The 25,716-nt window shown below is 39.8% G+C and overlaps 1 protein-coding gene across 1 annotated transcript; it reads left to right on the top strand.

Moving 5' to 3' along the window:
* Positions 1-5,240: 5,240 nt before the first annotated feature.
* LOC143586030 (protein neprosin-like) lies at positions 5,241-24,268 on the top strand. The gene is made up of 3 exons (XM_077067675.1): positions 5,241-5,507; positions 23,253-23,414; positions 23,741-24,268. Exons 1-3 carry the CDS (start codon positions 5,241-5,243, stop codon positions 24,266-24,268), a joined length of 957 nt encoding a protein of 318 aa, XP_076923790.1.
* The last annotated feature ends 1,448 nt before the right edge of the window (positions 24,269-25,716 follow it).

Raw genomic sequence — 25,716 nt, 5'->3', positions numbered from 1 at the left:
TTAAGGTTTGATGATGAAAGGCTTTCACAAATAAATAATATGTTATAACCCGTTTAAAAGCTATCTGGATTTGGTGACCCTTGACCTGCTTATTTTTTTTTACTATAAAATTGTTTCTTAATTATAGATAATATCTTTTTTTTAAAACGGATATTAATTTTTAGTATATCCCTATTTTATAAGATTTTCATATCAAATATTTGGTAAGATTAATTTTTAATTTAATGAGATGTTATAACTCGTTTAAGAGCTATATAGGTTTGGTGAGACCCATACCCGTGAATTCGGGTCAAATGCATGGGAAGCCTCCATTTACCAATAAAGCAATCTGGTGGCTTAAGAGAATTTAGGAAGCAACCAGAGAGCTTTTAATGGTTTCATATATATATATATATATATATATATATATATTATAAAAGTAAGTTATTTGCAGGTCTGATATTCCAGAAAGAAAGTCTGGGGTTGTACGGCTTTAGTCCCCGCAACTTCGTTTATTGTTTATTTTAGTAAAAACCGAGGTCTGATATTCCAGAAAGAAAGTCTGGGGTTGTACGGCTTTAGTCCCGGCAACTTCGTTTATTGTTTATTTTAGTAAAAACTGAGTTAAGGACCAATTTAATTTTTGTAAAACAAATAAAAACTCAATTATGATTTCATTGACTTATACATACTGCTAGAATCAGAAACTTCATAACTTTATATTTTTCAAAAAAACTCGTTTGGGTTACGTCGGTTTTACCGGAAAAAGTCGTGTTTAAACGCTAATTCTTTACAAAAAGAGCGTTGTGTGTATTGAAATGGTTTATAAAATTATAGTAAAGTATTTCAAATACAAATTTCTGAAAAAACAAATGCTTTTATATTTTTGAAGTATTGTAGTCTTTATAAACTGGCATATTCGCCAGTTTTTAAGGAAACGACACTTTTAAACTTACAAACGGGCCATTTTTCTAAATCCACTTACCCTTAACATTTTATAACTAATTCATGGCCATTTTAACTCAAAAGTTTCTGTTCTAAAAACATATTTTTGCATTCTCAGTTTTTAAGAAATAACCGGTTTTTCTTTTGTTCCAAAAATGCCCTTAGCTACATCTATTGATTCAAATCCGGTTTGTCACAACAAAAAAAGTTTTGTGTCTGTTTTAATACATAATAATGACTTATTAAAAGTCTATATTGGTATTAAGGTGCTTAGAACCCAAACAATGACTTTAGTTCAGTTTGGGCCCGCTAGCACCTTTATGTTATATTTCTAACAAAACTCATTTTTGGTTATCAAACAAGTTTGGACCTTCTATAATGCATAAAATAAGTTTGGTTTAACATTATATGAATTTTAAAAGTGTTACTTAGGGCTACTGTTGCGGGTACGGGCCCGGTTTCGGCACGTTCGTGTTCTAGTTCGGTTTTAAAAACGAAGATTCATATAAGAAGGTTTCGGGTCAGATTATATACCATCAAAACATTATGTTTTGTTCTGAAAAAACATGTTATAATAATATTTAGGTTGCAGGGATCATTTCGTAGTTTACGAGTTACCAAAGTGTCGATTCACAAGACTTTTTAACACCCAGTTTTGATATTATGTTTTGGGGCTGGGTTGCACATATAAATGACTTTATATAAGTAGGTTTAACTTCTGTAAATCTTGTTAAATATTCAGAAGTAAATAAGGTCATCTATCGGGTTTGTTTTCAAACCATTTTTCGCTTAAATGAGTTATCGGATGACTATAAATTGGCCACGATTTTGGGGGCTGCACATTGTGTAGTTTTAAGAGTTTCATGATCATGTTAATTTTGTTCCTTGTTATAAAATGACTGAGGATAAGTTGACTTCATGGTCTTTATCAATTTTACACGTGAACATGGTGGTTAAGGTAATGCGGAACCACCAGTTCTGGTTCGTTTTGGGTTTTAAAAACTGGTCAGGCTCTGAATGTATTCTTGTAACTTTATAAGATAAAAAGAATGGTTTGGCTTTGTATCTCGAATGTTTAGTTTTCTAGTTACGTTTATGAGTTAATAAAAGTAGTTTCAAGGGGTTTAACATACAGTCATAAGTAAGGATTCGTGACCGATGTTACTGCCTGCACATGAATGTGTTTATTCATGTGTAGGTCTGGTCATTTATAGGGTTAAGGAAAGGGGTTATGATACGAAGTGAAAACAAACAGATTGATAAATATACGATTGTAGATACCGTAGGCGACTTAAGGGTTCACAGAGAGTAGTTCATCAGTTTCTTAGAAGAAATTCGTAAGCAACAGTGGGTAGATTAGGGCTGGATTTCCATATAAACAATGGAATTAGAAGAAGGATTACAATCGAATTGAATAGAGACTGATCGGAACAAATTACATTGCCCGATTCTCTTGTTCTTGTGCTGCAACTTCAGTTTCTTCAATAGGGGAGAAGAGAATGACTTTTGTAGATAATTGCATGTTTGTCTTATGATCAGAGTTGAAGGAGATTAAATCAAGTTGCAGGAGATTTCTTGGAAGATGAAGATATGCATGAAAACTGATTGGGACAGAGAATGATCGGTGGTGAATGGAGGCAGAGGATGTTGATGGTTTTGATAAGGTGGTGGGAAGGTTGTGAGATTTTCCAGGATATTAATATTTATATTAGAAGATTTGACAAGAATTCTCAAAATATTATGTGATGTTCAAAGAAAAATAATTAGGCAGAGTTAGATTGAAAAAGAAATACCGATGGTTACCATGGTGCATGTTGAAGAATAGAACTTTTAATTGCAATGTGATTTTTATAGAATGATATGATGGTGTTTTATAATATGTCACAATCTCTTGTTATTTTGTTCACATTTTGTTTAGTTCGGTGACTAGATGTTAATATAACAGGTCGTTTGATATTTAGGTTATAAATTTTGGATATCAATAAAATTAAATAATTATTAAATGGTTTATATAATTTTTGAAGTTATCTGGTTTGGGTTTGTTTGGGTTAAACAAGTCTCGGTTCCGTTTGATGTAATTGCGTCGAGCCAACGTTTTCAAATAAAGAGTTATTGCCGGGCATATCCCTAATTCTAGCAGGTTCTACCAAGTCATTGGGCCGAACCCATTAACTATGATCTCGGTTTGGGCCAAGCCCGTCGACGTATAATTCACTTCAACTATTCGACCAACATTTTACTCGATCTCTAACGATGAGTTTAAAAAGAAATTTCAAGCCCTATTTTTGGGGTTGTTACAGGAAAACTTGGAGAAGAAACCAAATCTATTTTAGGTGTTGATAACCATAATATTAATTACTCATAACACACCCCATTGGTTATCAACTTCATACGTTTGGAGATGCTGCCTCATTAAAAACCTTGCTAAGAAAATCCAGTGTGACAAAACTATAGCTAAGGGAAAAAGAGTAGCACATATTGTCTCCCCCTGATTTATATATCCCTTAAAATGGTAAATATCGATCTTCTGTAAAAGTTGCCCAAAACTTGCGTAGTCAATCATTTGCGTCTTCGTCCCTAGACAAGTGAATCCTTAATTTGAACAATGTTGCATGATCTTCACGTGAAAATTTCTATTGCTTCATCTGGTAAATATATTAGTTGTATCCATAACCCTATTTTGTTTCTCTGCATCAATAAGACTAACCAAACTTGTTTTGATGGGCTAGTAAAATAAAGTCTCATATCTTTCATACCTAAAATATATGTTTTAACCCATATCGATGTCTCGTAGCTGGACACATGTCGATAAATATATAAAAATCATGTATTGTTAGCAATAAATAATAATGCACATATACATTTAATTATGGTACTTCTGAACCCATAATGTTACATCTTCTAGATGTACTTTGATGGATTGATAAATATATAATTACACATATACTCGAACTACGAGTCGAGCAATAATCACACCATGTTAACGTCTTTCAAAATTTCTCCCTTTAAAAGCTCGACAGTTTCTCTCGATGATGTGCACATCGTCACTGTAAACTATGATTATAGTGAACTTTTAAGAGTAAAATTTTGATCAAAACATGAAAAACTTTTATCGAATTCATATGCCTCTTTATCAGAATATCTTCTGATTTATGCTTGACCGGATATATTGGTTCATACGCATTTTGATAACTTCATAGAACATTTATTGAGGTTTTCACGTCAATGCTTCAGCATTTTCAATCCATTAGGTGCTTCTTTCCATCTTGACAAATTATGCACACACATTCACTCTTTTTAAGAGTTTTGCTACATCTATTAGCCTAATAGCAAAGAAATAAGAGAAAGAAAAGCCAAATCTATTTCATTAGTCATGTAGAATACAATGAGATACAATATGATATTATGTATGGATGGGAAAACTTGAGAAAAAAGCCAAATCTATTTTAGGTGTTGATAATCATAAGAATACCATCATTTATAAAAATTAATAAGGTCTATAGACACTCTAAATATATTTGAATTCTTTTATAGTAACTCTGTTCTTAATTTACTCTCTTGGTTTTCTTACAAAACTTGTTGCACTTTTAACTAAGAATTTCTATGTCGTAGCTCATCAACCGAAACTTTTATAAACATTGATTTACTGTTTAAAGCTTTGGTTTACTTTATAACGATCTTATGTTTTTATAGTCATCAAAATAAGAAGTGTGTTTATTTAATGCACCAACAGAAGCATCATATATTACTTGGTATTGTAGTTTGTACTTTGTATGGAACGGAATTTGTGAAAAACTATTTCGAGTGCTATTGCGAATCGTTATTGACACAACCAACACTAATCAAATTAGAAACAATAGATTAGATTTCTAGTACTTTCTGAAAGGATTACAACTGATAATTGAAACAACAAAACGAGTAACATAGAAGATGTGGAGAATAACATGTTTATCAAATTCATTCACGCCCTCGCTCTCCCTATCGTCATGCTTATATATTGAGCGATCCAATCAATTAGGCACAAATTGGGTCGTTTCACTTGTTGGCCTCTTGAACTGGGCTGATTGGGTCCGTATGACCTCCTTAGAAGACATGTTAATGTGTGTTTTAGTGGGCCTAGAGAATGAATTAAGCACTAAGTAGGCATCTTAATTTGACATACATACATACACACACACAGGTATACACAACTAGTGAAAAGCCATAATTTTCCCTAACCCGACTAAAAACACACATACTAGAAAGTTACAAATCTAGTACAAACAATGAAAAAGTGTTTACTTCTATTAACTAATGTACCATTGCCATTTCATTAGATGGCACCTACAAAGGTTTTGAAGAGAAATGAGACTATTTTGAAAGAAGAGCTCGATATTAAAAAAATGAAAGACGTGACAATACCGATAACATCACAATTGTGGCAAAGAAGTGGAAATTGTCCCGAAGGAACAATCCTTATTCGACGAATCCAAAACAAGTTTTTAAACAATAACGATCATGCCTATGGGAGAAAGAAACCTAGTGAACCAAGGTATCAAGAGACAACATTGGAGAACGCCACAAACTCCCCGGTGAATCATTCGGTTGGTAATCAAACTTTAATCGATCACTTCCATTAGTTATCATTGTTACTTAATATTTTTTTGAATCTCAAAAGTCTAATTTTTGCTTTGTTTTGTCAAATTCTTTTTGCATTGTTGTTTCTCTTACATACTATGTATTAATTCTCACTTGTATTTAAAAAATAATGTTATATTTATGAAGAAACGTGGATCGGCTCACTGGTAGACGATCAACTTTCCTCGGGTATGAGTATGCTATTTCACCGATGGTTCTCCGGAGTATGAATTCTTCCACCTACAAAACGAGCAGCACCGTGAACTTACCCCTCAGAAAGGGACAGAGGGGTCCTCTTTGGGGTAACCCTCCGGTGTGAGAATAAGAGATTGTAGGAGAATATAATAATAATCTGAGAGTGAGTAAGGAATTGAAATGTATTTTCTTGCTTACCTCCCCTTGTGGAGGTGGTGTGGTATTTATAATGTTAGGGTTTCCAATGATTGGGCTCAGATCCCATTAGGGCCTTTTTGGCCTTCTCCTATTGCTTTGCGCCACGTGTCCTTAGGACACCTGGTGCTTTTTCATTGATTATTCTCTGACCCAGGTATTTCACCTGACCCATGTGCAATCACGTGGTAGCACATGGGTTTTGCTGAGTTGTCCACCTTTCATTGGCAGCTATCAACATCAGCATATTCTTATTCCTTAAAGGATACCTTCTGGAAGGTTGTCTGACGAGCACAATCAAGGTTGTCCTTATCCTGATTTGGATAAGGACGAGGTTGATTATGTGCATGTGTGATATGCGCCTATCCTGAGGATGCGCGAGGTCTTCTCTTTATTCTCACGCGCAGATGTTTCATGCGCAGATGTGATATGCGCAAGCATATGTAATATGCGCCACGCGCAGATGCGCCACGCGCAGATGTGATATGCGTGAGCATATATGATGCGTGAGCATGTGATATGCGCCACGCGCAGATGTGATATGCATGAGCATATATGGTGCGTGAGCATGTGATACGCGTGAGCATATGTGATGCGTGAGCATATGTGATATGCGTGAGCATATGTGATGCGTGAGCATATGTGATATGCGCCATGCGCATAGGTTTTGGTTTTATGCCTTCATGATATCTTGATTTCAAGCCTCTTGTCTATATCTTGTGGGTTGACCCGCCCCGCTCGATGTTAAGGCGGGTACATACCTCTTCAAGCCCCCCCAGTCTAATGTGTGTCTTGTTTCGCGCGAGCGAGGTAAGATAGATATTAGACTTAATAGTTCTTTTAATAGGGTTTGTCTTTTCCTTTTTTATTTCTCATCGTTGCGCGAAATTCTACCCTTTTGGTTGAAATGAATCGTCCATGTACGTGGTTGGTTGGTGCTGACATGCGTCAGAGATGGAGACATGTGTCAGACTTTTCGTGTGCTCGAGGTGCTACAGTTGCCTTTCCTATCCCCTCACACAGTGTCAGGAACACGTGTCGCGCTCGTGTTGGCCTGCACCTGCGAGTGGGGGCGCGTGAACTCTGATCAGTACCTGTTTCGTTCCCTTTTATATCCCCTCACACAGTGTCAGGAACACGTGTCGCGCTCGCGTTGGCCTGCACCTGCGAGTGGGGGCGCGTGAACTCTGATCAGTACCTGTTTCTCTCTCTCCTGGGCCTATAAAAGCAAGCCTTTTGAGTTGTTATTCTTCATCTTCATTGTTATTTCAGAGCTTTTTCTTTCCTTCCATTTTTATTCCGATTAAGAGCCTGTCTTTTGCTTCCAGATTTCCGTTCTTGAAGTAACCTCTGTTTGATTCACAGTTGTATGTCTGATAACCCAGACGCCACAATCTCCCCCAGCAAACGCCGTGTAAAATCATTAGTCATGTCCACTTTGAAGAAGACCGGCAAGGGAAAACGAGCTGCCGAGGCCTCGTCGGAGGAGGTGGGGAAGGGCAAGACAGTGAAGAGGTGGGATGAGATTCCCTGCAAATTGAGACAGTCTGATTTCGACAGTCTCATCGCCTCTCAGGGTTTTCTCCCTGAGTACGGCTGTCTGCTCCCGGCGGCCGGGCAAACGGCGGCAGATCCGCCCACCGGCTATATCTCCTTATACTGCCATTTTTTCACTCACTGCAACCTTCGTCTCCCGATGACAAGGTTTATGGGTGCGCTGCTTCAATTTCATGGGATTCACATATCCCAAGTCCATCCTTTTGGACTTGTGCGCATGACTCATTTTGAGTTCATGTGCAAAGCTCAGCGCGAGGAGCCCACCCCTCGGCGCTTTCAATATTTTTATAAGCCAAAAATCCAAGATTCTTGGTTCTCGTTCATTCCTCGCAGTCAGAAGGTCAAGTGCTGCACTGTTTCCTTCAAAAGCCTTCATGACTGGTCTGAGAAATTTTTTTATATTAAGGCTGGTGTGGTTCCCATCCGCATTTAAATTTTTTTACCTCAAGTTCCTCGCATATTGTCCGTTAAGTAAAAATGTACCATTAACCACGTCATTATTCGCTTGCGCTTGGTGCGCGGTTATATTAAAAGCTCGGCCGCGCGTCACTTGGTTCGAAATTTGGTTAACTGGGTTCGCTTGCGTAATCTGAACTTGTAGTCTCGGGCACGCGTTCCGGAAATGACTGGGATCACCGCAGTTATAGCACGACCTGGGTCGTGGATTAGGGTATGTTGGTTGTGGGTTCTGCAGGTAGGTTGGTGGTGTTTGTGCAATTGGGTTGGAGGGAAGGACTCTACAGTTTTCAGCAGTGTGACCAGTACGGCCACATCGGTTACATTGTCGACACGGAACTTGAGGTGGGTGGTGAAGTCTACAGGTTGGGCAAAAGGGTTGGTTTCCTGTGTAGGGTTTCTTAGTTGACGGTGCAGGGAGTGTTGGATTGGTTAAGGCATAGTTGTGGACTACAGGAGGTGTTGGGTAGGTCGACAGTGGGTTAGGCGCGTAAACTGGAGGTTGGTAGGTGGGTTGCTGGACAATGGGCGGGCTGGTAAGCGCATAGGCTTTGCGCCTGCGCTTGAGGTTGTTACGGTTTGAGGGTTCTGGCTTGGTTTCTGTTGGTTCTGGGACAGTCTTGGTGGGTTTGGTCTTCTCAGCTCCCCGCAGGAACAGGGTTCCTGCCCTGACATGGTTGTCGCTGAGCACAGCGGCCAACTCGATGGCGTCAGAGAGGGTTAGTGGGTTCCTGGCCCATACAGAATCTTGGATTTCCATGGGGAGACCCCCAAGGAACTTCTCGATGGCTCGGCGGGAAGGGGTAACTAGGTGCGGGACAAGCAAACTTAATTCATGGAAGCGCGTCGCGTACTCGCGCGCTTCGCCACTGTACTGTTTCAGGTTCCAAAACTCTTCCTCCAGGCGCTTTACTTCGTTGGGAGGGCAGAACTCTCTTGTCAAAAGTTCCTTGAATTCCTCCCAGAGCATGCTAGAAGCAGCCTCTGCGCCACGCGCATGAGCTACTCCGTTCCACCAAGTAAGCGCCCTTGATTCCAGGACACTAGAGGCATATAAGGTTCGTCGGTCTGGAGGGCATTGGGTATGGAGAAAGGTGTTCTCAATTTTCTCGAGCCATTGGAGCATTACGGTGGCTCCTTCAAGTCCTGTGAATTTCGGAGGGTTACCCGCATTAAAGGATTTAATATTGTATCCGGAGGGGTTGGTATTAGTTTGGTTTAAGGCTTGGGCTATCGCGGCGGCCATTTCCTGGGAACGTTGCTTCCTACGCCTGCGCGAGGCTTCTCTCCTCTGATAACGAGCTGATAGCGGAGGCATTCTATAAAAGTTTTAGTTTTTGTTAATATCTTGGTATAGGAAATCGTTTTAGCGCATAGTATACCGTCGTAAAGCTTGTTTCGCGAAGTTAAATGCTGTCAAATTTTGAAGTAAAATTTAAATGCAAACTTAATACAGGTAATGAATTCGAATTGGAAATCGACAATTCATGCATCACCATGACTTTCCGAATTCTCAATTTAAAAATATCGAGTAAATGAATGTTGGAGATTGACAATTCATGTATCACCATGACTTTTCAAATCTTCAATTTAAAATATCGAGTAAATGAATATTGGAGATTGACAATTCATGTATCACCATGACTTTTCAAATCTTCAATTTAAAACATAAAGTTAATGGTAATTGAAAATCAACTATTCATGTACCACCATGACTTCTCGGATTTTCAATCCCCACAACAAACGAATATGTAAGTAAAGAAATAAATTGAAATTTAATAAAAATCGAAAGATCGCGAATAAAACATGAAATCAAGTGCTGCGTATACGCAAGCATATTTTATAAATATCGAGTAATTAACAATTAGCGCGCAAACATGAGATATTTCTCATGCGCGAAAAGGGACTCTTAGGTATTCTAGGTCGTTACGTCTAACCACCTATCCTAAAGTCACGGAGCTCTGATACCAATCTGTAACACCCCGACCGAAGGCGGATTATACATCGGGGCGCCACGTATTGTTTCATTACTCGCGACACTATTTGGGTGTCAATATTTAATAAATACATTTCATTGCGCACGCGCAGAACATGACATAAAGTAACTTAAATCATATCATAACTCAAAATATTCAATTAACATAAACTTGTCTTGTTACATTTTAAACTAGGTCCAAAAGAAAAGAAAACATCCTATGTGTCCTCAAGCTTCCAGCTACAGCAAACCTGAACATGTGTTAAAATAAAACGTCAACACTTGCGTGTCGGTGAGAAATCAAGTTTAATAGATATAAATAGATAACAATATCTGCGCGCATCATGTGTATAACTGGTGTTCAACAAGGGTGTAATCAGATTGTGATCAAGCCTTAGATCATAGCTCATAGTTCAATCCGTGCTCCCAATTGAGCACAAAAACAAGAAAACTGTGCAAGTGTAAACAAAAGAGAAATCATAAACGATAGTTCTCCCGTGTTCATCTAATGGATCCATGAAAACTGCGGAATAGGCCGACAAGACGGTTGATGATCCACACATACAAATAAACAGCCAAGTCTACGTCCATAACACATGGGGTTTTGCGCGACAAAAGTTCATAAACAAGTTTAAGACTCAAGTTTGTACGAACACATGAACATCCCAAAACATTAAAAATAAAAAGGGATTAGGTACGAGATTACTCACATGTAAACGGTGCGTTGAAAGGTAATGCAAGAGCCAACTTTTAAATAAGCACAAGTTAACCTATAAATAAGAGGTTATTGGTTTAACGATTGGTTTTTATTTCTTAAGTATCGATTAGTTAAACAAAAACAAAATATATATTTATAATTACCGAGATCTGGGCAGAACAGAAGAGAAGACGGAGGCAAAGAGAGTGGAGGCGGCTGAGGAATTAGGGCAGAGAGCAAAGGGAGAAAGATATGGGGAGTGATTAAGTGTAGTGTGTGAAGTGTTAAGAAAGTAGCTATATTTATAGGCAAACCCTAGGGAACACAATCCCTAGAAAAGAGGAAAAGATCTTATCAAATCAAGCAAAAGATATTAAAAAGCATAAGAATCCAAAAGCAAAAGATATGGAAAGATATGCCGGCAGCTGCAGGGGAACAGGAAAAAGGGCTGACAGGTTACAGAATAAAGCATGGGAGGAGTCAGATAAAACACTGTTCAAGGCATGCAAAAGAAGATTTCAAAAGATTATGTCAGTCACTTTTTCTGTCAACCAATAGGATTGGTGCGCATGCTGCGCCGAAAGTGGCTTTTCGGACAGATGTCGGAACTGACCTAAAGAGCTCAAACAAAAGATATCAAAAGAATACAGGCAGACCTAAGCAGAAGAAAAGACTTAAGGTTTAGCGCGAGAAGATACGAGCGCACGCGCGAGGGCGAAGGCAGACAGAACAAACCTTAGCGCGTCGCGGGAAGAACTAAAATCCTTAGCGCGCCGCGGGAAGAACTACCATTCTTAGCGCGCCGCGGGAAGAACTACTAATCCTTAGCGCGTCGCGGGAAGAACTACCGTTCTTAGCGCGCTGCGAGAAGAACTACCATTCTTAGCGCGCTGCGAGAACAGTTCGCCTCGCGTATCGCAGGAACAACAGGTCATCACGCAGGCTTCCTTGTAAGGAGTCTGGCGCGTGGAGCTGCGCAGACGTCCTTAGGCGGGAAGAACCAAAGGACAAGCAAAGAGGTTAAGAGAAAAAGGGGTTCAAGGCTCAAGGGTTAAGCAAAGGGGCGGGACGGCGACAAAGGAGAAAAGAGGCGGGATGGCGACAAGAAAGACAAGGGGGCGGGATGGCGACAAGAAAGAGAAAGAGGCGGGAAGGAATTATTATTATTAGTAGGTAATATAAAAATATATATAATTTATTTAATGTTAAATTTACAAAGATTAATAATCAACTTTTAAACCATAAAAAGAATCGGATTCGAAAACGGGTACCTGGGTCGGGTCGGATAGGGCAGATGTCACAGTCTCCCCTACTTTAAGAAATTTCGTCCCGAAATTTATCTCGAAGTAGGTTGCGCAGAGAAAAGGTACGGGTACTTGATCTTCATCTGATCTTCCCTTTCCCAAGTGAACTCGGCTCCGCGCTTGGACTGCCAACGAACTTTAACAATAGGGATGCGACTGCGCTTGGTTTGCTTTACCTCGCGATCCATAATCTCAACAGGCTTCTCAACGAAATGCATAGACTCATCAACTTGAACTTCATCAAGTGGTATGTGGAGGTTCTCGTCAGCTAAACATTTCTTGAGATTGGATACATGGAAAGTTGGATGCACATTGCTGAGCGCGGGCGGCAGGTCTAGCTTGTAGGCAACTTTTCCCACCCTCGCGAGAATCTTGAACGGACCAACATAACGAGGTGCAAGCTTACCTTTCTTCCCAAAGCGGACAACACCCTTCCAGGGCGACACTTTGAGGAGAACAAGATCACCAACTAGAAATTCGAGAGGCTTCCGCCTGCGATCTGCGTAACTCTTCTGTCGGCTTCTGGCAGTCAGCAGATGATCACGGATCTTGGCGATTTTATCGGTTGTCTCTTGAACTAGTTCGGGTCCTGTGATTTGAACTTCACCCACTTCGTTCCAACAAATCGGTGAACGGCACTTTCGACCGTAAAGTGCTTCAAATGGGGCCATACCGATGCTGGAATGATAGCTGTTATTATAAGAGAACTCGACCAGAGGTAGGTGTGAATCCCAATTACCTCCAAAATCAAGAACACAAGATCGAAGCATATCCTCAAGGGTTTGGATGGTTCGCTCAGACTGTCCGTCAGTTTGAGGATGATATGCAGTACTTATGTCCAAACGAGTTCCTAGCGCAGATTGGAGAGATTTCCAAAAGCGAGATATAAAACGGCCATCGCGATCGGATATGATGCTCAAGGGAGTACCATGACGGCAGGCAATTTCCTTGACATAAAGATGCGCAAGTTGTTCAACACGGTAGGTTTCACGAATGGGCAGAAAGTGGGCAGATTTGGTCAATCGATCCACTATTACCCAAATACTATCATGTTTGCTTGCGGTCAAGGGTAACTTGGTGATAAAGTCCATTTCTATACATTCCCATTTCCACGTAGGAATTTCAGGTTGTTCGAGCAAACCAGATGGGCGTTGATGTTCAGCTTTTACCTTAGAACAAGTTAGGCATTTAGCTACGAACACAGCAATATCCTTTTTCATACCAGGCCACCAAAAAGAAAGGCGCAAATCTTTGTACATTTTGTCAGCACCAGGATGAACTGAATACCGAGATTTGTGCGCTTCACTCAGTATGACAGAGCGAAGATTCTCATCATTCGGGATCCAGATGCGATTGAGATAGCAGAGAATTCCACTCAGATTAGGGACAAAATGCGCTTCCGCGCCACACGATAACTCGGCGCGAAGGTTGCCATTGCTGATGGATGCGCGCTGCGCGTCGCGAATGCGTGATTCAAGGTTGCTTTGAATCGGCGCGAAGTGAAGCTGCGTGCGCGGCAAGATACAGTTAAGCTGGCTGGGTTTTCGGCTGAGCGCATCAGCTACCACATTAGCCTTTCCAGGGTGATATCGGATCTCACAATCGTAATCGCTGATGAGTTCGTTCCATCGACGTTGTCTCATGTTAAGTTCCTTTTGATCAAAAATATGCTGAAGGCTTTTATGGTCGGTGTAAAGGATAAACTTAGTACCATAGAGGTAGTGTCTCCAGATTTTCAAGGCAAATACAACTGCACCAAGTTCGAGATCGTGAGTTGTATAATTCTTTTCATGAATTTTAAGTTGCCTAGACGCGTAAGCGATAACCTTGCCTCGTTGCATAAGTACACAACCGAGACCTTGGTTGGAGGCATCACAATACACGACAAAATCATCATTACCCTCAGGTAATGCTAGAACAGGAGCTTCACACAACAATCGCTTGAGCTTCAGAAAGGCTTCTTCTTGCTTCGAGCCCCAAATATACGGTTTGCCTTTGTGCGTTAAAGCTGTTAAAGGCAAAGCGATCTTTGAGAAGTTCGAAATGAATCGCCGGTAGTAACCAGCTAAGCCCAAAAAGGAACGGATTTCGGTAGGAGTGGATAGCGTAATCCAGTTCTTGATTGCTTCAATCTTGGATGGGTCGACATGAATACCCATCTTGTTTACAACATGACCAAGGAACTGTACTTCATCCGACCAAAACTCACACTTGGAGAGTTTGGCAAAGAGTTGCTCGGTTCGAAGCTTTTGCAACACCGACCGAAGATGTTGCTCATGCTCGGCCTTGGTTTTAGAATACTCCAGAACATCATCGATAAACACAATCACAAATTTATCCAAGAAAGGCCTACACACCCGATTCATTAGATCCATGAAAACGGCGGGTGCGTTGGTTAAACCGAAGGACATGACCAAGAATTCAAAATGGCCATAGCGGGTTCGAAAAGCAGTCTTGGGAATATCCTCTTCGCGGATACGCAACTGGTGATAGCCAGAACGGAGATCGATCTTGGAGAAACAAGAGGCACCTTGGAGTTGATCAAAGAGGTCGTCAATACGCGGTAAGGGATACCGGTTCTTAATGGTGAGCTTGTTCAGCTCGCGGTAATTAATACACATGCGAAACGTACCATCTTTCTTTTTAACGAACAACACCGGAGCACCCCAGGGCGAAGAGCTAGGGCGAATGAATCCTTTAGCGGTCAACTCTTGGAGTTGACTTGCTAATTCTTGCATTTCAGCGGGCGCAAGACGATAAGGAGATTTGGCTACGGGGGATGCACCAGGGACAAGATCAACACGAAACTCGACTTCCCGAGCGGGAGGTAAACCAGAAAGATCATCGGGAAAGACTTCAGGAAAGTCACGCACGATGGGGATTTCAGAGAGTTTCTTCTTTCCTTCATCGGGTTTGACCACATGGGCTAAGAATGCAACACATTTCTTCCGCAAAAGTCTTCGGGCTTCAGTGCATGACATTAGTTTAAGACCGTTAGATGGTTTCTCGCCGTAGATATGCAGATCACCATTTTCTCGAGGAATGCGAATCATCTTTTTGGCGCAAACAACTTCGGCGCGATTTTGCGAGAGCCAGTCCATACCGATAATAACATCAAAGCTTCCAAGCGGCATAGGAATGAGGTCGATTAGAAAATCGTTTTCGTTAAGGTTAAGCGTGCAATCTTTGATCACGGAGTTTATTAAAATAGTTTCACCATTAGCCAATTCAACTGAAAAGTTTTCGCTTAAGTTTATGCGCGGTCGCGCAAGTTTCTGCTCAAATGCGCGAGAAATAAAACTTCTATCGGCGCCAGTATCAAAAAGTATGGATGCATATTGTCCGTTAAGTAAAAATGTACCATTAACCACGTCATTATTCGCTTGCGCTTGGTGCGCGGTTATATTAAAAGCTCGGCCGCGCGTCACTTGGTTCGAAATTTGGTTAACTGGGTTCGCTTGCGTAATCTGAACTTGTAGTCTCGGGCACGCGTTCCGGAAATGACTGGGATCACCGCAGTTATAGCACGACCTGGGTCGTGGATTAGGGTATGTTGGTTGTGGGTTCTGCAGGTAGGTTGGTGGTGTTTGTGCAATTGGGTTGGAGGGAAGGACTCTACAGTTTTCAGCAGTGTGACCAGTACGGCCACATCGGTTACATTGTCGACACGGAACTTGAGGTGGGTGGTGAAGTCTACAGGTTGGGCAAAAGGGTTGGTTTCCTGTGTAGGGTTTCTTAGTTGACGGTGCAGGGAGTGCTGGATTGGTTAAGGCATAGTTGTGGACTACAGGAGGTGTTGGGTAGGTCGACAGTGGGTTAGGCGCGTAAACTGGAGGTTGGTAGGTGGGTTGCTGGACAATGGGCGGGCTGGTAAGCGCATAGGCTTTGCGCCTGCGCTTGAGGTTGTTACGGTTTGAGGGTTCTGGCTTGGTTTCTGTTGGTTCTGGGACAGTCTTGGTGGGTTTGGTCTTCTCAGCTCCCCGCAGGAACAGGGTTCCTGCCCTGACATGGTTGTCGCTGAGCACAGCGGCCAACTCGATGGCGTCAGAGAGGGTTAGTGGGTTCCTGGCCCATACAGAATCTTGGATTTCCATGGGGAGACCCCCAAGGAACTTCTCGATGGCTCGGCGGGAAGGGGTAACTAGGTGCGGGACAAGCAAACTTAATTCATGGAAGCGCGTCGCGTACTCGCGCGCTTCGCCACTGTACTGTTTCAGGTTCCAAAACTCTTCCTCCAGGCGCTTTACTTTGTTGGGAGGGCAGAACTCTCTTGTCAAAAGTTCCTTGAATTCCTCCCAGAGCATGCTAGAAGCAGCCTCTGCGCCACGCGCATGAGCTACTCCGTTCCACCAAGTAAGCGCCCTTGATTCCAGGACACTAGAGGCATATAAGGTTCGTCGGTCTGGAGGGCATTGGGTATGGAGAAAGGTGTTCTCAATTTTCTCGAGCCATTGGAGCATTACGGTGGCTCCTTCAAGTCCTGTGAATTTCGGAGGGTTACCCGCATTAAAGGATTTAATATTGTATCCGGAGGGGTTGGTATTAGTTTGGTTTAAGGCTTGGGCTATCGCGGCGGCCATTTCCTGGGAACGTTGCTTCCTACGCCTGCGCGAGGCTTCTCTCCTCTGATAACGAGCTGATAGCGGAGGCATTCTATAAAAGTTTTAGTTTTTGTTAATATCTTGGTATAGGAAATCGTTTTAGCGCATAGTATACCGTCGTAAAGCTTGTTTCGCGAAGTTAAATGCTGTCAAATTTTGAAGTAAAATTTAAATGCAAACTTAATACAGGTAATGAATTCGAATTGGAAATCGACAATTCATGCATCACCATGACTTTCCGAATTCTCAATTTAAAAATATCGAGTAAATGAATGTTGGAGATTGACAATTCATGTATCACCATGACTTTTCAAATCTTCAATTTAAAATATCGAGTAAATGAATATTGGAGATTGACAATTCATGTATCACCATGACTTTTCAAATCTTCAATTTAAAACATAAAGTTAATGGTAATTGAAAATCAACTATTCATGTACCACCATGACTTCTCGGATTTTCAATCCCCACAACAAACGAATATGTAAGTAAAGAAATAAATTGAAATTTAATAAAAATCGAAAGATCGCGAATAAAACATGAAATCAAGTGCTGCGTATACGCAAGCATATTTTATAAATATCGAGTAATTAACAATTAGCGCGCAAACATGAGATATTTCTCATGCGCGAAAAGGGACTCTTAGGTATTCTAGGTCGTTACGTCTAACCACCTATCCTAAAGTCACGGAGCTCTGATACCAATCTGTAACACCCCGACCGAAGGCGGATTATACATCGGGGCGCCACGTATTGTTTCATTACTCGCGACACTATTTGGGTGTCAATATTTAATAAATACATTTCATTGCGCACGCGCAGAACATGACATAAAGTAACTTAAATCATATCATAACTCAAAATATTCAATTAACATAAACTTGTCTTGTTACATTTTAAACTAGGTCCAAAAGAAAAGAAAACATCCTATGTGTCCTCAAGCTTCCAGCTACAGCAAACCTGAACATGTGTTAAAATAAAACGTCAACACTTGCGTGTCGGTGAGAAATCAAGTTTAATAGATATAAATAGATAACAATATCTGCGCGCATCATGTGTATAACTGGTGTTCAACAAGGGTGTAATCAGATTGTGATCAAGCCTTAGATCATAGCTCATAGTTCAATCCGTGCTCCCAATTGAGCACAAAAACAAGAAAACTGTGCAAGTGTAAACAAAAGAGAAATCATAAACGATAGTTCTCCCGTGTTCATCTAATGGATCCATGAAAACTGCGGAATAGGCCGACAAGACGGTTGATGATCCACACATACAAATAAACAGCCAAGTCTACGTCCATAACACATGGGGTTTTGCGCGACAAAAGTTCATAAACAAGTTTAAGACTCAAGTTTGTACGAACACATGAACATCCCAAAACATTAAAAATAAAAAGGGATTAGGTACGAGATTACTCACATGTAAACGGTGCGTTGAAAGGTAATGCAAGAGCCAACTTTTAAATAAGCACAAGTTAACCTATAAATAAGAGGTTATTGGTTTAACGATTGGTTTTTATTTCTTAAGTATCGATTAGTTAAACAAAAACAAAATATATATTTATAATTACCGAGATCTGGGCAGAACAGAAGAGAAGACGGAGGCAAAGAGAGTGGAGGCGGCTGAGGAATTAGGGCAGAGAGCAAAGGGAGAAAGATATGGGGAGTGATTAAGTGTAGTGTGTGAAGTGTTAAGAAAGTAGCTATATTTATAGGCAAACCCTAGGGAACACAATCCCTAGAAAAGAGGAAAAGATCTTATCAAATCAAGCAAAAGATATTAAAAAGCATAAGAATCCAAAAGCAAAAGATATGGAAAGATATGCCGGCAGCTGCAGGGGAACAGGAAAAAGGGCTGACAGGTTACAGAATAAAGCATGGGAGGAGTCAGATAAAACACTGTTCAAGGCATGCAAAAGAAGATTTCAAAAGATTATGTCAGTCACTTTTTCTGTCAACCAATAGGATTGGTGCGCATGCTGCGCCGAAAGTGGCTTTTCGGACAGATGTCGGAACTGACCTAAAGAGCTCAAACAAAAGATATCAAAAGAATACAGGCAGACCTAAGCAGAAGAAAAGACTTAAGGTTTAGCGCGAGAAGATACGAGCGCACGCGCGAGGGCGAAGGCAGACAGAACAAACCTTAGCGCGTCGCGGGAAGAACTAAAATCCTTAGCGCGCCGCGGGAAGAACTACCATTCTTAGCGCGCCGCGGGAAGAACTACTAATCCTTAGCGCGTCGCGGGAAGAACTACCGTTCTTAGCGCGCTGCGAGAAGAACTACCATTCTTAGCGCGCTGCGAGAACAGTTCGCCTCGCGTATCGCAGGAACAACAGGTCATCACGCAGGCTTCCTTGTAAGGAGTCTGGCGCGTGGAGCTGCGCAGACGTCCTTAGGCGGGAAGAACCAAAGGACAAGCAAAGAGGTTAAGAGAAAAAGGGGTTCAAGGCTCAAGGGTTAAGCAAAGGGGCGGGACGGCGACAAAGGAGAAAAGAGGCGGGATGGCGACAAGAAAGACAAGGGGGCGGGATGGCGACAAGAAAGAGAAAGAGGCGGGAAGGAATTATTATTATTAGTAGGTAATATAAAAATATATATAATTTATTTAATGTTAAATTTACAAAGATTAATAATCAACTTTTAAACCATAAAAAGAATCGGATTCGAAAACGGGTACCTGGGTCGGGTCGGATAGGGCAGATGTCACATTCATGGCGATGTTTAACTCGCGAACGGCGGTGCGCCAAGGTATATATTGCGCTTTTATTTTCTGACTTTTTTCTTTTAGATCAAGTCATGAATCATTTCTCTTTGTTGGTTTTTTCATAGGAATTATAGCTGGCACACAAGCTGCTGGCGGCACTGCTGGCGCCGGCGCCAGCGCCGTTGGTTCTGCTCCTGCTCCTGCAAGCACTGAATCTCCCCTCATTGGGATTACTAAGGAGCAGGAGGCTGTTTTACGCGCTAATCTAGCGACGTCGAGACCTCCCTCACCTCCTCCTGCGCGCAGCCCTCCTCGCGAGACTGGTTTTGATTTTTCCAAGTCGTAGGAGAAAAGACCTGTTACAGAGGATGATGAGGAGGTCAATTTTGAAGACTCCGATGGTGGCCGCGCAAGCCCTGTAGCGCCACGAGATTTCGTGGCGCAGCCTTCTCGTGGGGCTGGCGCTGACTTTTCTGCTTGCTCTCCGCAGGTATAAGTTCGTTTTTGCTCCGCGGCGCGGACTTCCATATTAGTGTTTAGATGACTAGAACGTTGCTTTGTGTTTGCAGGAAGTCGATCACATATACCGCCCGAGATGGAATATTACTGAGGATAGCTCATTTCAGTCCATGGGTGTGTGTGAAGACTTCTGGGCTCACTCTGTACTTCTCTTTTGGGTTGGTTTCATTTCAAAACCTTAAAAAAGTTAAGAACTTTAAGAACTTTTAACAACCAATTTTTTTAACTTTTTATATATTAACATTATTTTAGAGTAGTTTTATCATTTTTAAAATAAATTTTTAATTACATATATAAATCACAAGTTCACATGTATAAAATCTATTTAATAACAAATTTACGTATGTGTAAAAAAACATGGATATATGTAAAAACTAATTTTCATAATTGTAATCGTAAATATAGATATAAAAATGATAAAACTACAATAAGATAATGTTAACATACAATTTTTTTATAAAAAAAGTTAGCTATTAAGAGTTCTTTAAAGTTTTTAAATAAATTAAGAGTTCTATAATAAAACTCATCAGTTTTTTACACAAGGAAACCCTAATATCACTGTATACTTATTTTTATCCATCATTTAGCAATTTAATAAATCATAAGTTTTCTACAATAGACCAACTCATCAACTTTTCCCATGTGAAAGCATCAGTTATCTCTATTCATACTTATTATCTAATAATAATAATTAAGAACTTTGATGCCATAAAGTTCCTATTGGGCCATTTTGCACCACCTTTTGATCCTAGGATTTTTGTTTTTTTTTTAATTTTGTTTTTGTTTTAGTTCTTCTACCGGAACGATCGTAATAACAACCAATTGAATGCCAATTATGTTCATTTTATATATTTTAGTTCCGATACCGTAACGAAGTTAACGAAAACCAATCGAATTTGCGTAGACTAGTATACCACACTTTGTTTTAGTTATGGTACCCTAACGAACGCAACGAAATCAACGAAATGTCAATTATTTTTATGTTTTCTTTTCTTCTTTCTTGTTTCTTTTAGTGCTGGTACTATAACAAACATGATGTTAATTGGCTGAATTTGCGTTGACTCACCGCCTTAATGACCAAGATCGACAACGCTCGGGTTTTACTAACGCTTCAGTTTTACTAAAAACTGATTGACATCACCCCACTGGTCTACCTCAATTTTTATAATTATTTGATTTTGTATTTTGTTTTAGTTTCGGTACCATAACAAACGTAACCGAAACCCACCGAATTATCTAATAATATAATAAATAATTAAGAACTTTGGTTTCCCAAAGTCTCTATTGGGTCAATTTGCGGCACCCTATTGATCCTAGGATTTTAGTTTTTTTTTATTTTGTTTTTTTTTTAAGTTTTTAGTTCTTCTACCATAAAGAACGTAATAACAACCAATTGAATGCCAATTTTGTTTGTTTTTATATGTTTTAGTTTTGATACCGTAATAAAGTTAACGTAGACCGACTGAATTTGCATAGACTGGCATACCACATTTTGTTTTAGTTATGGTATCGTAACGCAACGAAACCAACCAAATGTCAAGTTTCTTCTTCTTCTTCTTAGCATTGGTACTATAACAAATATGACGTTAACTGACTGAATTTGCGTAGACTCACCGCCTCAATGACCGGGATCGACAACGCTCGGGTTTTACTAACGCTTGAGTTTTACTAAAAACTGACTGACATCACCCCATTGGTCTACCTCAATTTTTATAATTATTTGGTTTTGTATTTTGTTTTAGTTTCAGTACCATAACAAACGTAACCGAAACGAATTATCTAATAATATAATCAATAATTAAGAACTTTGGTGCCCCAAAGCCCCTATTGGGTCAATTTACGGCACCCTATTGATCCTAGGGTTTTAGTTTTTTTTTTTATTTTTTAATTTTGTTTTTTTTGTTAGTTTTTTAGTTCTTTTACCATAAAGAAAGTAATAACAACCAATTGAATGTCAATTTTGTTTGTTTTCATATGTTTTAGTTTTGATACAGTAACAAAGTTAACGGAGACCGACCGAATTTGCATAGACTAGCATACCGCATTTTGTTTTAGTTATGGTATTGTAACACAACGAAACCAACCAAATGTCAATTTTCTTCTTCTTCTTCTTCTTCTTCTTCTTCTTCTTAGCATTGGTACTATAACAAACATGACGTTAACTGACTGAATTTGCGTAGACTTACCGCCTCAATGACCGGGATTGATAACTCTCGGGTTTTACTAACGCTTGAGTTTTACTACAAACTGACTGACATCACCCCATTGCTTTACCTCAATTTTATAATTATTTGGTTTTGTATTTTGTTTTAGTTTCGGTACCATAACAAACGTAACCGAAACCCACCGAATTATCTAATAATATAATAAATAATTAAGAACTTTGGTGCCCCAAAGTCCCTATTGGGTCAATTTGCGGCAACCTATTGATCCTAGGATTTTAGGTTTTTTTTTTAATTTTGTTTTTTTTTAGTTTTTCTACCATAAAGAACGTAATAACAATCAATTGAATGTCAATTTTGTTTGTTTTTATATGTTTTAGTTTTGATACCGTAACAAAGTTAGCGGAGACCGACCGAATTTGCATAGACCGGCATACCGCATTTTGTTTTAGTTATGGTATCGTAACGTAACGAAACCAACCAAATGTCAATATTCTTCTTCTTCTTCTTCTTCTTCTTCTTCTTCTTCTTCTTAGCATTGGTACTATAACAAACATGATGTTAACTGAGTGAATTTGCGTAGACTTGCCGCCTCAATGATCGGGATCGACAACGCTCGGGTTTTACTAACGCATGAGTTTTACTAAAAACTGACTGACATCACACCATTGGTCTACCTCAGTTTTTATAATTTTTTCGTTTTATATTTTGTTTTAGTTCCGGTACCTTAATAAACATAACTAAAACTCACCGAATTTGTGTCAACTTACCGCCTTTAACACCCGGGACCAACAACACTTGGGCTACCACTACCCGGGTTTTACCAACCTGCCCGTTGCGCCGGGAAAAACCCTAGTTCGCACTACTTACCATGTTACCATTCGATCTCCCCCTCTTCATACCCCATGACATCAACGATTGGATTGCATCGACTAGCTTACAATCCCTTGTGTCCAATGGCTTTATTTTACACCCCAAATTATGTCAAATACATAAACATATGGTTAGTGGCACATAATACATATGTACCAAAAAGAAAAAAAAAATTGATTACCTGATAGTGGTTCTCACGGTCCTTACACGAAGGAGTACTTATTTGATCTTCATCCTACATATAGGCGTGTGTACTAGGTTTCAATATGTTTTAGTGATACTGAAGTGAAAATTTGATCACCATAAATATTAGAATCTTAGATACCAGACAAAAGTGTTATGTTGTTTTATCGTCTTTAGTGCATGAAGAAGGACTAGATTAATTTATATATCAGCATGCATTTGCTACAGGAGGAATTTAATATGTGTACGTTTTGATATCTACTTATTATTTAATTTGGTGATGATGCATAGGTGTCTGAGGTAATAACAGAGGGATACAGCTATTCGGGGGCTCAAGTCGACATGAAAGTATGGACTCCTTACGTTGAGAAGGAAGACGAGTATAGCACCTCTCGTGTTGTCATTAAGAATGGTGGTGCTTATGATTTCGAACTTGTTGAAACCGGATGGGCGGTAAGTCTTTCTTTCATATAGTTACACCAATCGGGCTATATTAGCCTTTTAATTGGACTTCCGAACGTATAGCTTGATTGGTGTTTTCATAAGTTACCTGTTTTAACCATTTATATCGTGTAGCAGTAACTAGATTAGAATAATGTCACAGTAGGCTGTTTTGTTTTTTGGTCCTAACAAGAATATGCGGTCTACGTTTTTTTAGGTAAATCCAAGCGTTTACAACGATCATGAAACTCGTTTATATGTTTATTGGACGGTATTAAATAACTTTTTACTCTCATCCATTCCATTTATTCTTTAAACCTAGCTATAAGTATGTGCAGGCTGATGGTTCAAGAACAACAGGATGCTTTGACCTCACCTGTCCCGGGTTCGTTCAAGTGAACCACAAGATAGCCCTTGGTGCAGCCATTTATCCGGTAACTAAGCCCTATGGTTTACCCTACGTAATCACCGTCCACATTTACAAGGACCCGGAGACAAACAACTGGTGGGTTCGATATGGCAACTACATCGACATAGGGTACTGGCCGAGTGAGCTCTTTGAGTTGTTAAAGTTCCAAGGGGTCGAGGTCAAGTGGGGTGGCGAGGTCTACAGCACCAGGGTCAAGACACACCCCCACACGGCCACGGCCATGGGCAATGGTCAAACTCCCCCGGCAATCTTTGACAATTGTGGGACCATGTCACGCATGCGGGTGGAACAAAACCATGGGCCTTTGATGATGCCCGAATGGACTGATGTCAATGTAGACGAGTATCGTTGCTACGATATTTTATATATCGTGGATTATGTTGCTGATCCTGTGTTTTTTTATGGTGGCCCGGGTAGAAGTCCATGGTGCCCATAAGGTTTAGTGGTGGATTTTGTTAGTGTTGTAATGTTTCTCTAGTTCTTGCATTTGGGGGTGGTTTAATGAACGAATGGTGGGTGAAACATCATATAATGTTTTGACTTTATTCATTAATAATATTTTTAGTAATTTGGATGGCTTAATTAACTTGTTAGGAAACTGTGTTGACCCTACAATTTAGAGTTATTTCTATTCAGCTGATAATTCCTAATCTTTTTTAGAATTTAAAAAAAAAACAAAAACAAAACAAAAAAAAAATGTCATCAGATCAGCTCAAAATTGTTGAAAATGCACAAGTGCATTTTTTAGAGCATGCATATATGTAGGCTACTGTTTAATATTTGTGCACTAATGTTAGTTAATCAGAATCCAACTAAGTTTATACATTAATGACCGATTAAAGGTTAGTGTGTGTGGAGAGTTGATGAATAACTCAAGTGACTATGCACATATGAAAATCATTGCCTAAATGTTACGTACATTGATCACTCAATTCTTCTAATGTATGATGTATGATGTGGAGTAGGGGTGTAAACGAGTTGAGTCGCTCGCGAGCTAGGTTCATTTGAAAAAAACTCAATCGAGTCAGGCTTAATCGAGCTCGAGCCTACAAGAAAGCTCGTTTCCCGAGATATACTTATCGAGTTTGAGCTGGCTCGCGAGCTTCAATGAGCATGCCATTTATATAAATTTTTAATATAAATATATTTAATAATTATTAATTAATATATATAATGTTATAAAGATATAACTAAAAATAACTAAATAACATATATTGTTTTTTACATGAATTATAATTGAAAAAGTATATATATAAAATTAATTGTAAATATATAAAAATTAATTAATAAATAGTAAATGAATCGAGTTCGAGCTTGAAAATCTACTCACGAGCCGAGCTTTGAAAATAGAGCTCAAAATGAGCCGAGCTCAATCTCGAGCTTCGTGTAAGTTAAATGAGCCGAACTCGAGCTTAGTCAAGCTCGGGCTCGGCTCGGCTCGGCTCGCTTGCACCTCTAATATTGTGGAGAAGAGATGAGAGAGAGTTTTTTTTTTCCGGAAGGATGCCCTCTAACATGTTTATGCGAGTTAAAAAAGAGAGAGACGAGTAGAAGAGTGTTTGTGGACTTAATTAGTTCGAAACCCAACAAGTGCTCCTAGTGTTTTGGTATAAATAAACGCGGCTTACCTCTTCACATTAGTCACTACAACTTTCAAGCGGTTCAATCAAAACCAATGGTCATTTTTGATAAATAATGATAAAGTGTAATTTGCATCCATTTAACTAAAAGTAAAGAACGAGGAGGATACTAGATTTTGGGAGAATTTTTGTCCAAGTGATTATTGTTTGGTTCCGAGTATTATAGATTGTATCGGCTAGAAACGGATGCGAGATATTCTATAGCGTCTAAACGTGGATGGTTAGTTGGAGCTGGCCTTGGCGG

This window comes from Bidens hawaiensis, unplaced genomic scaffold, assembly GCF_021521415.1.
Source record: "Bidens hawaiensis isolate Kalapana, Puna unplaced genomic scaffold, B.hawaiensis_p1.1 tig00034277_1, whole genome shotgun sequence".
Lineage (NCBI taxonomy): Eukaryota > Viridiplantae > Streptophyta > Magnoliopsida > Asterales > Asteraceae > Bidens > Bidens hawaiensis.
Note: the sequence above shows the minus strand (reverse complement) of the source record. Positions and strands in the feature narration are given on the sequence as shown.

Excerpts from the sequence above, each read along its gene's own strand:
- LOC143586030 (XM_077067675.1), top strand. The coding sequence starts at position 5,241 with ATGGCACCTACAAAGGTTTTGAAGAGAAATGAGACTATTTTGAAAGAA. Across the intron at positions 5,508-23,252 it reads ACTCCCCGGTGAATCATTCG|GTGTCTGAGGTAATAACAGA; the intron begins GTTGGTAATCAA and ends GATGATGCATAG. Across the intron at positions 23,415-23,740 it reads TTGTTGAAACCGGATGGGCG|GCTGATGGTTCAAGAACAAC; the intron begins GTAAGTCTTTCT and ends AAGTATGTGCAG.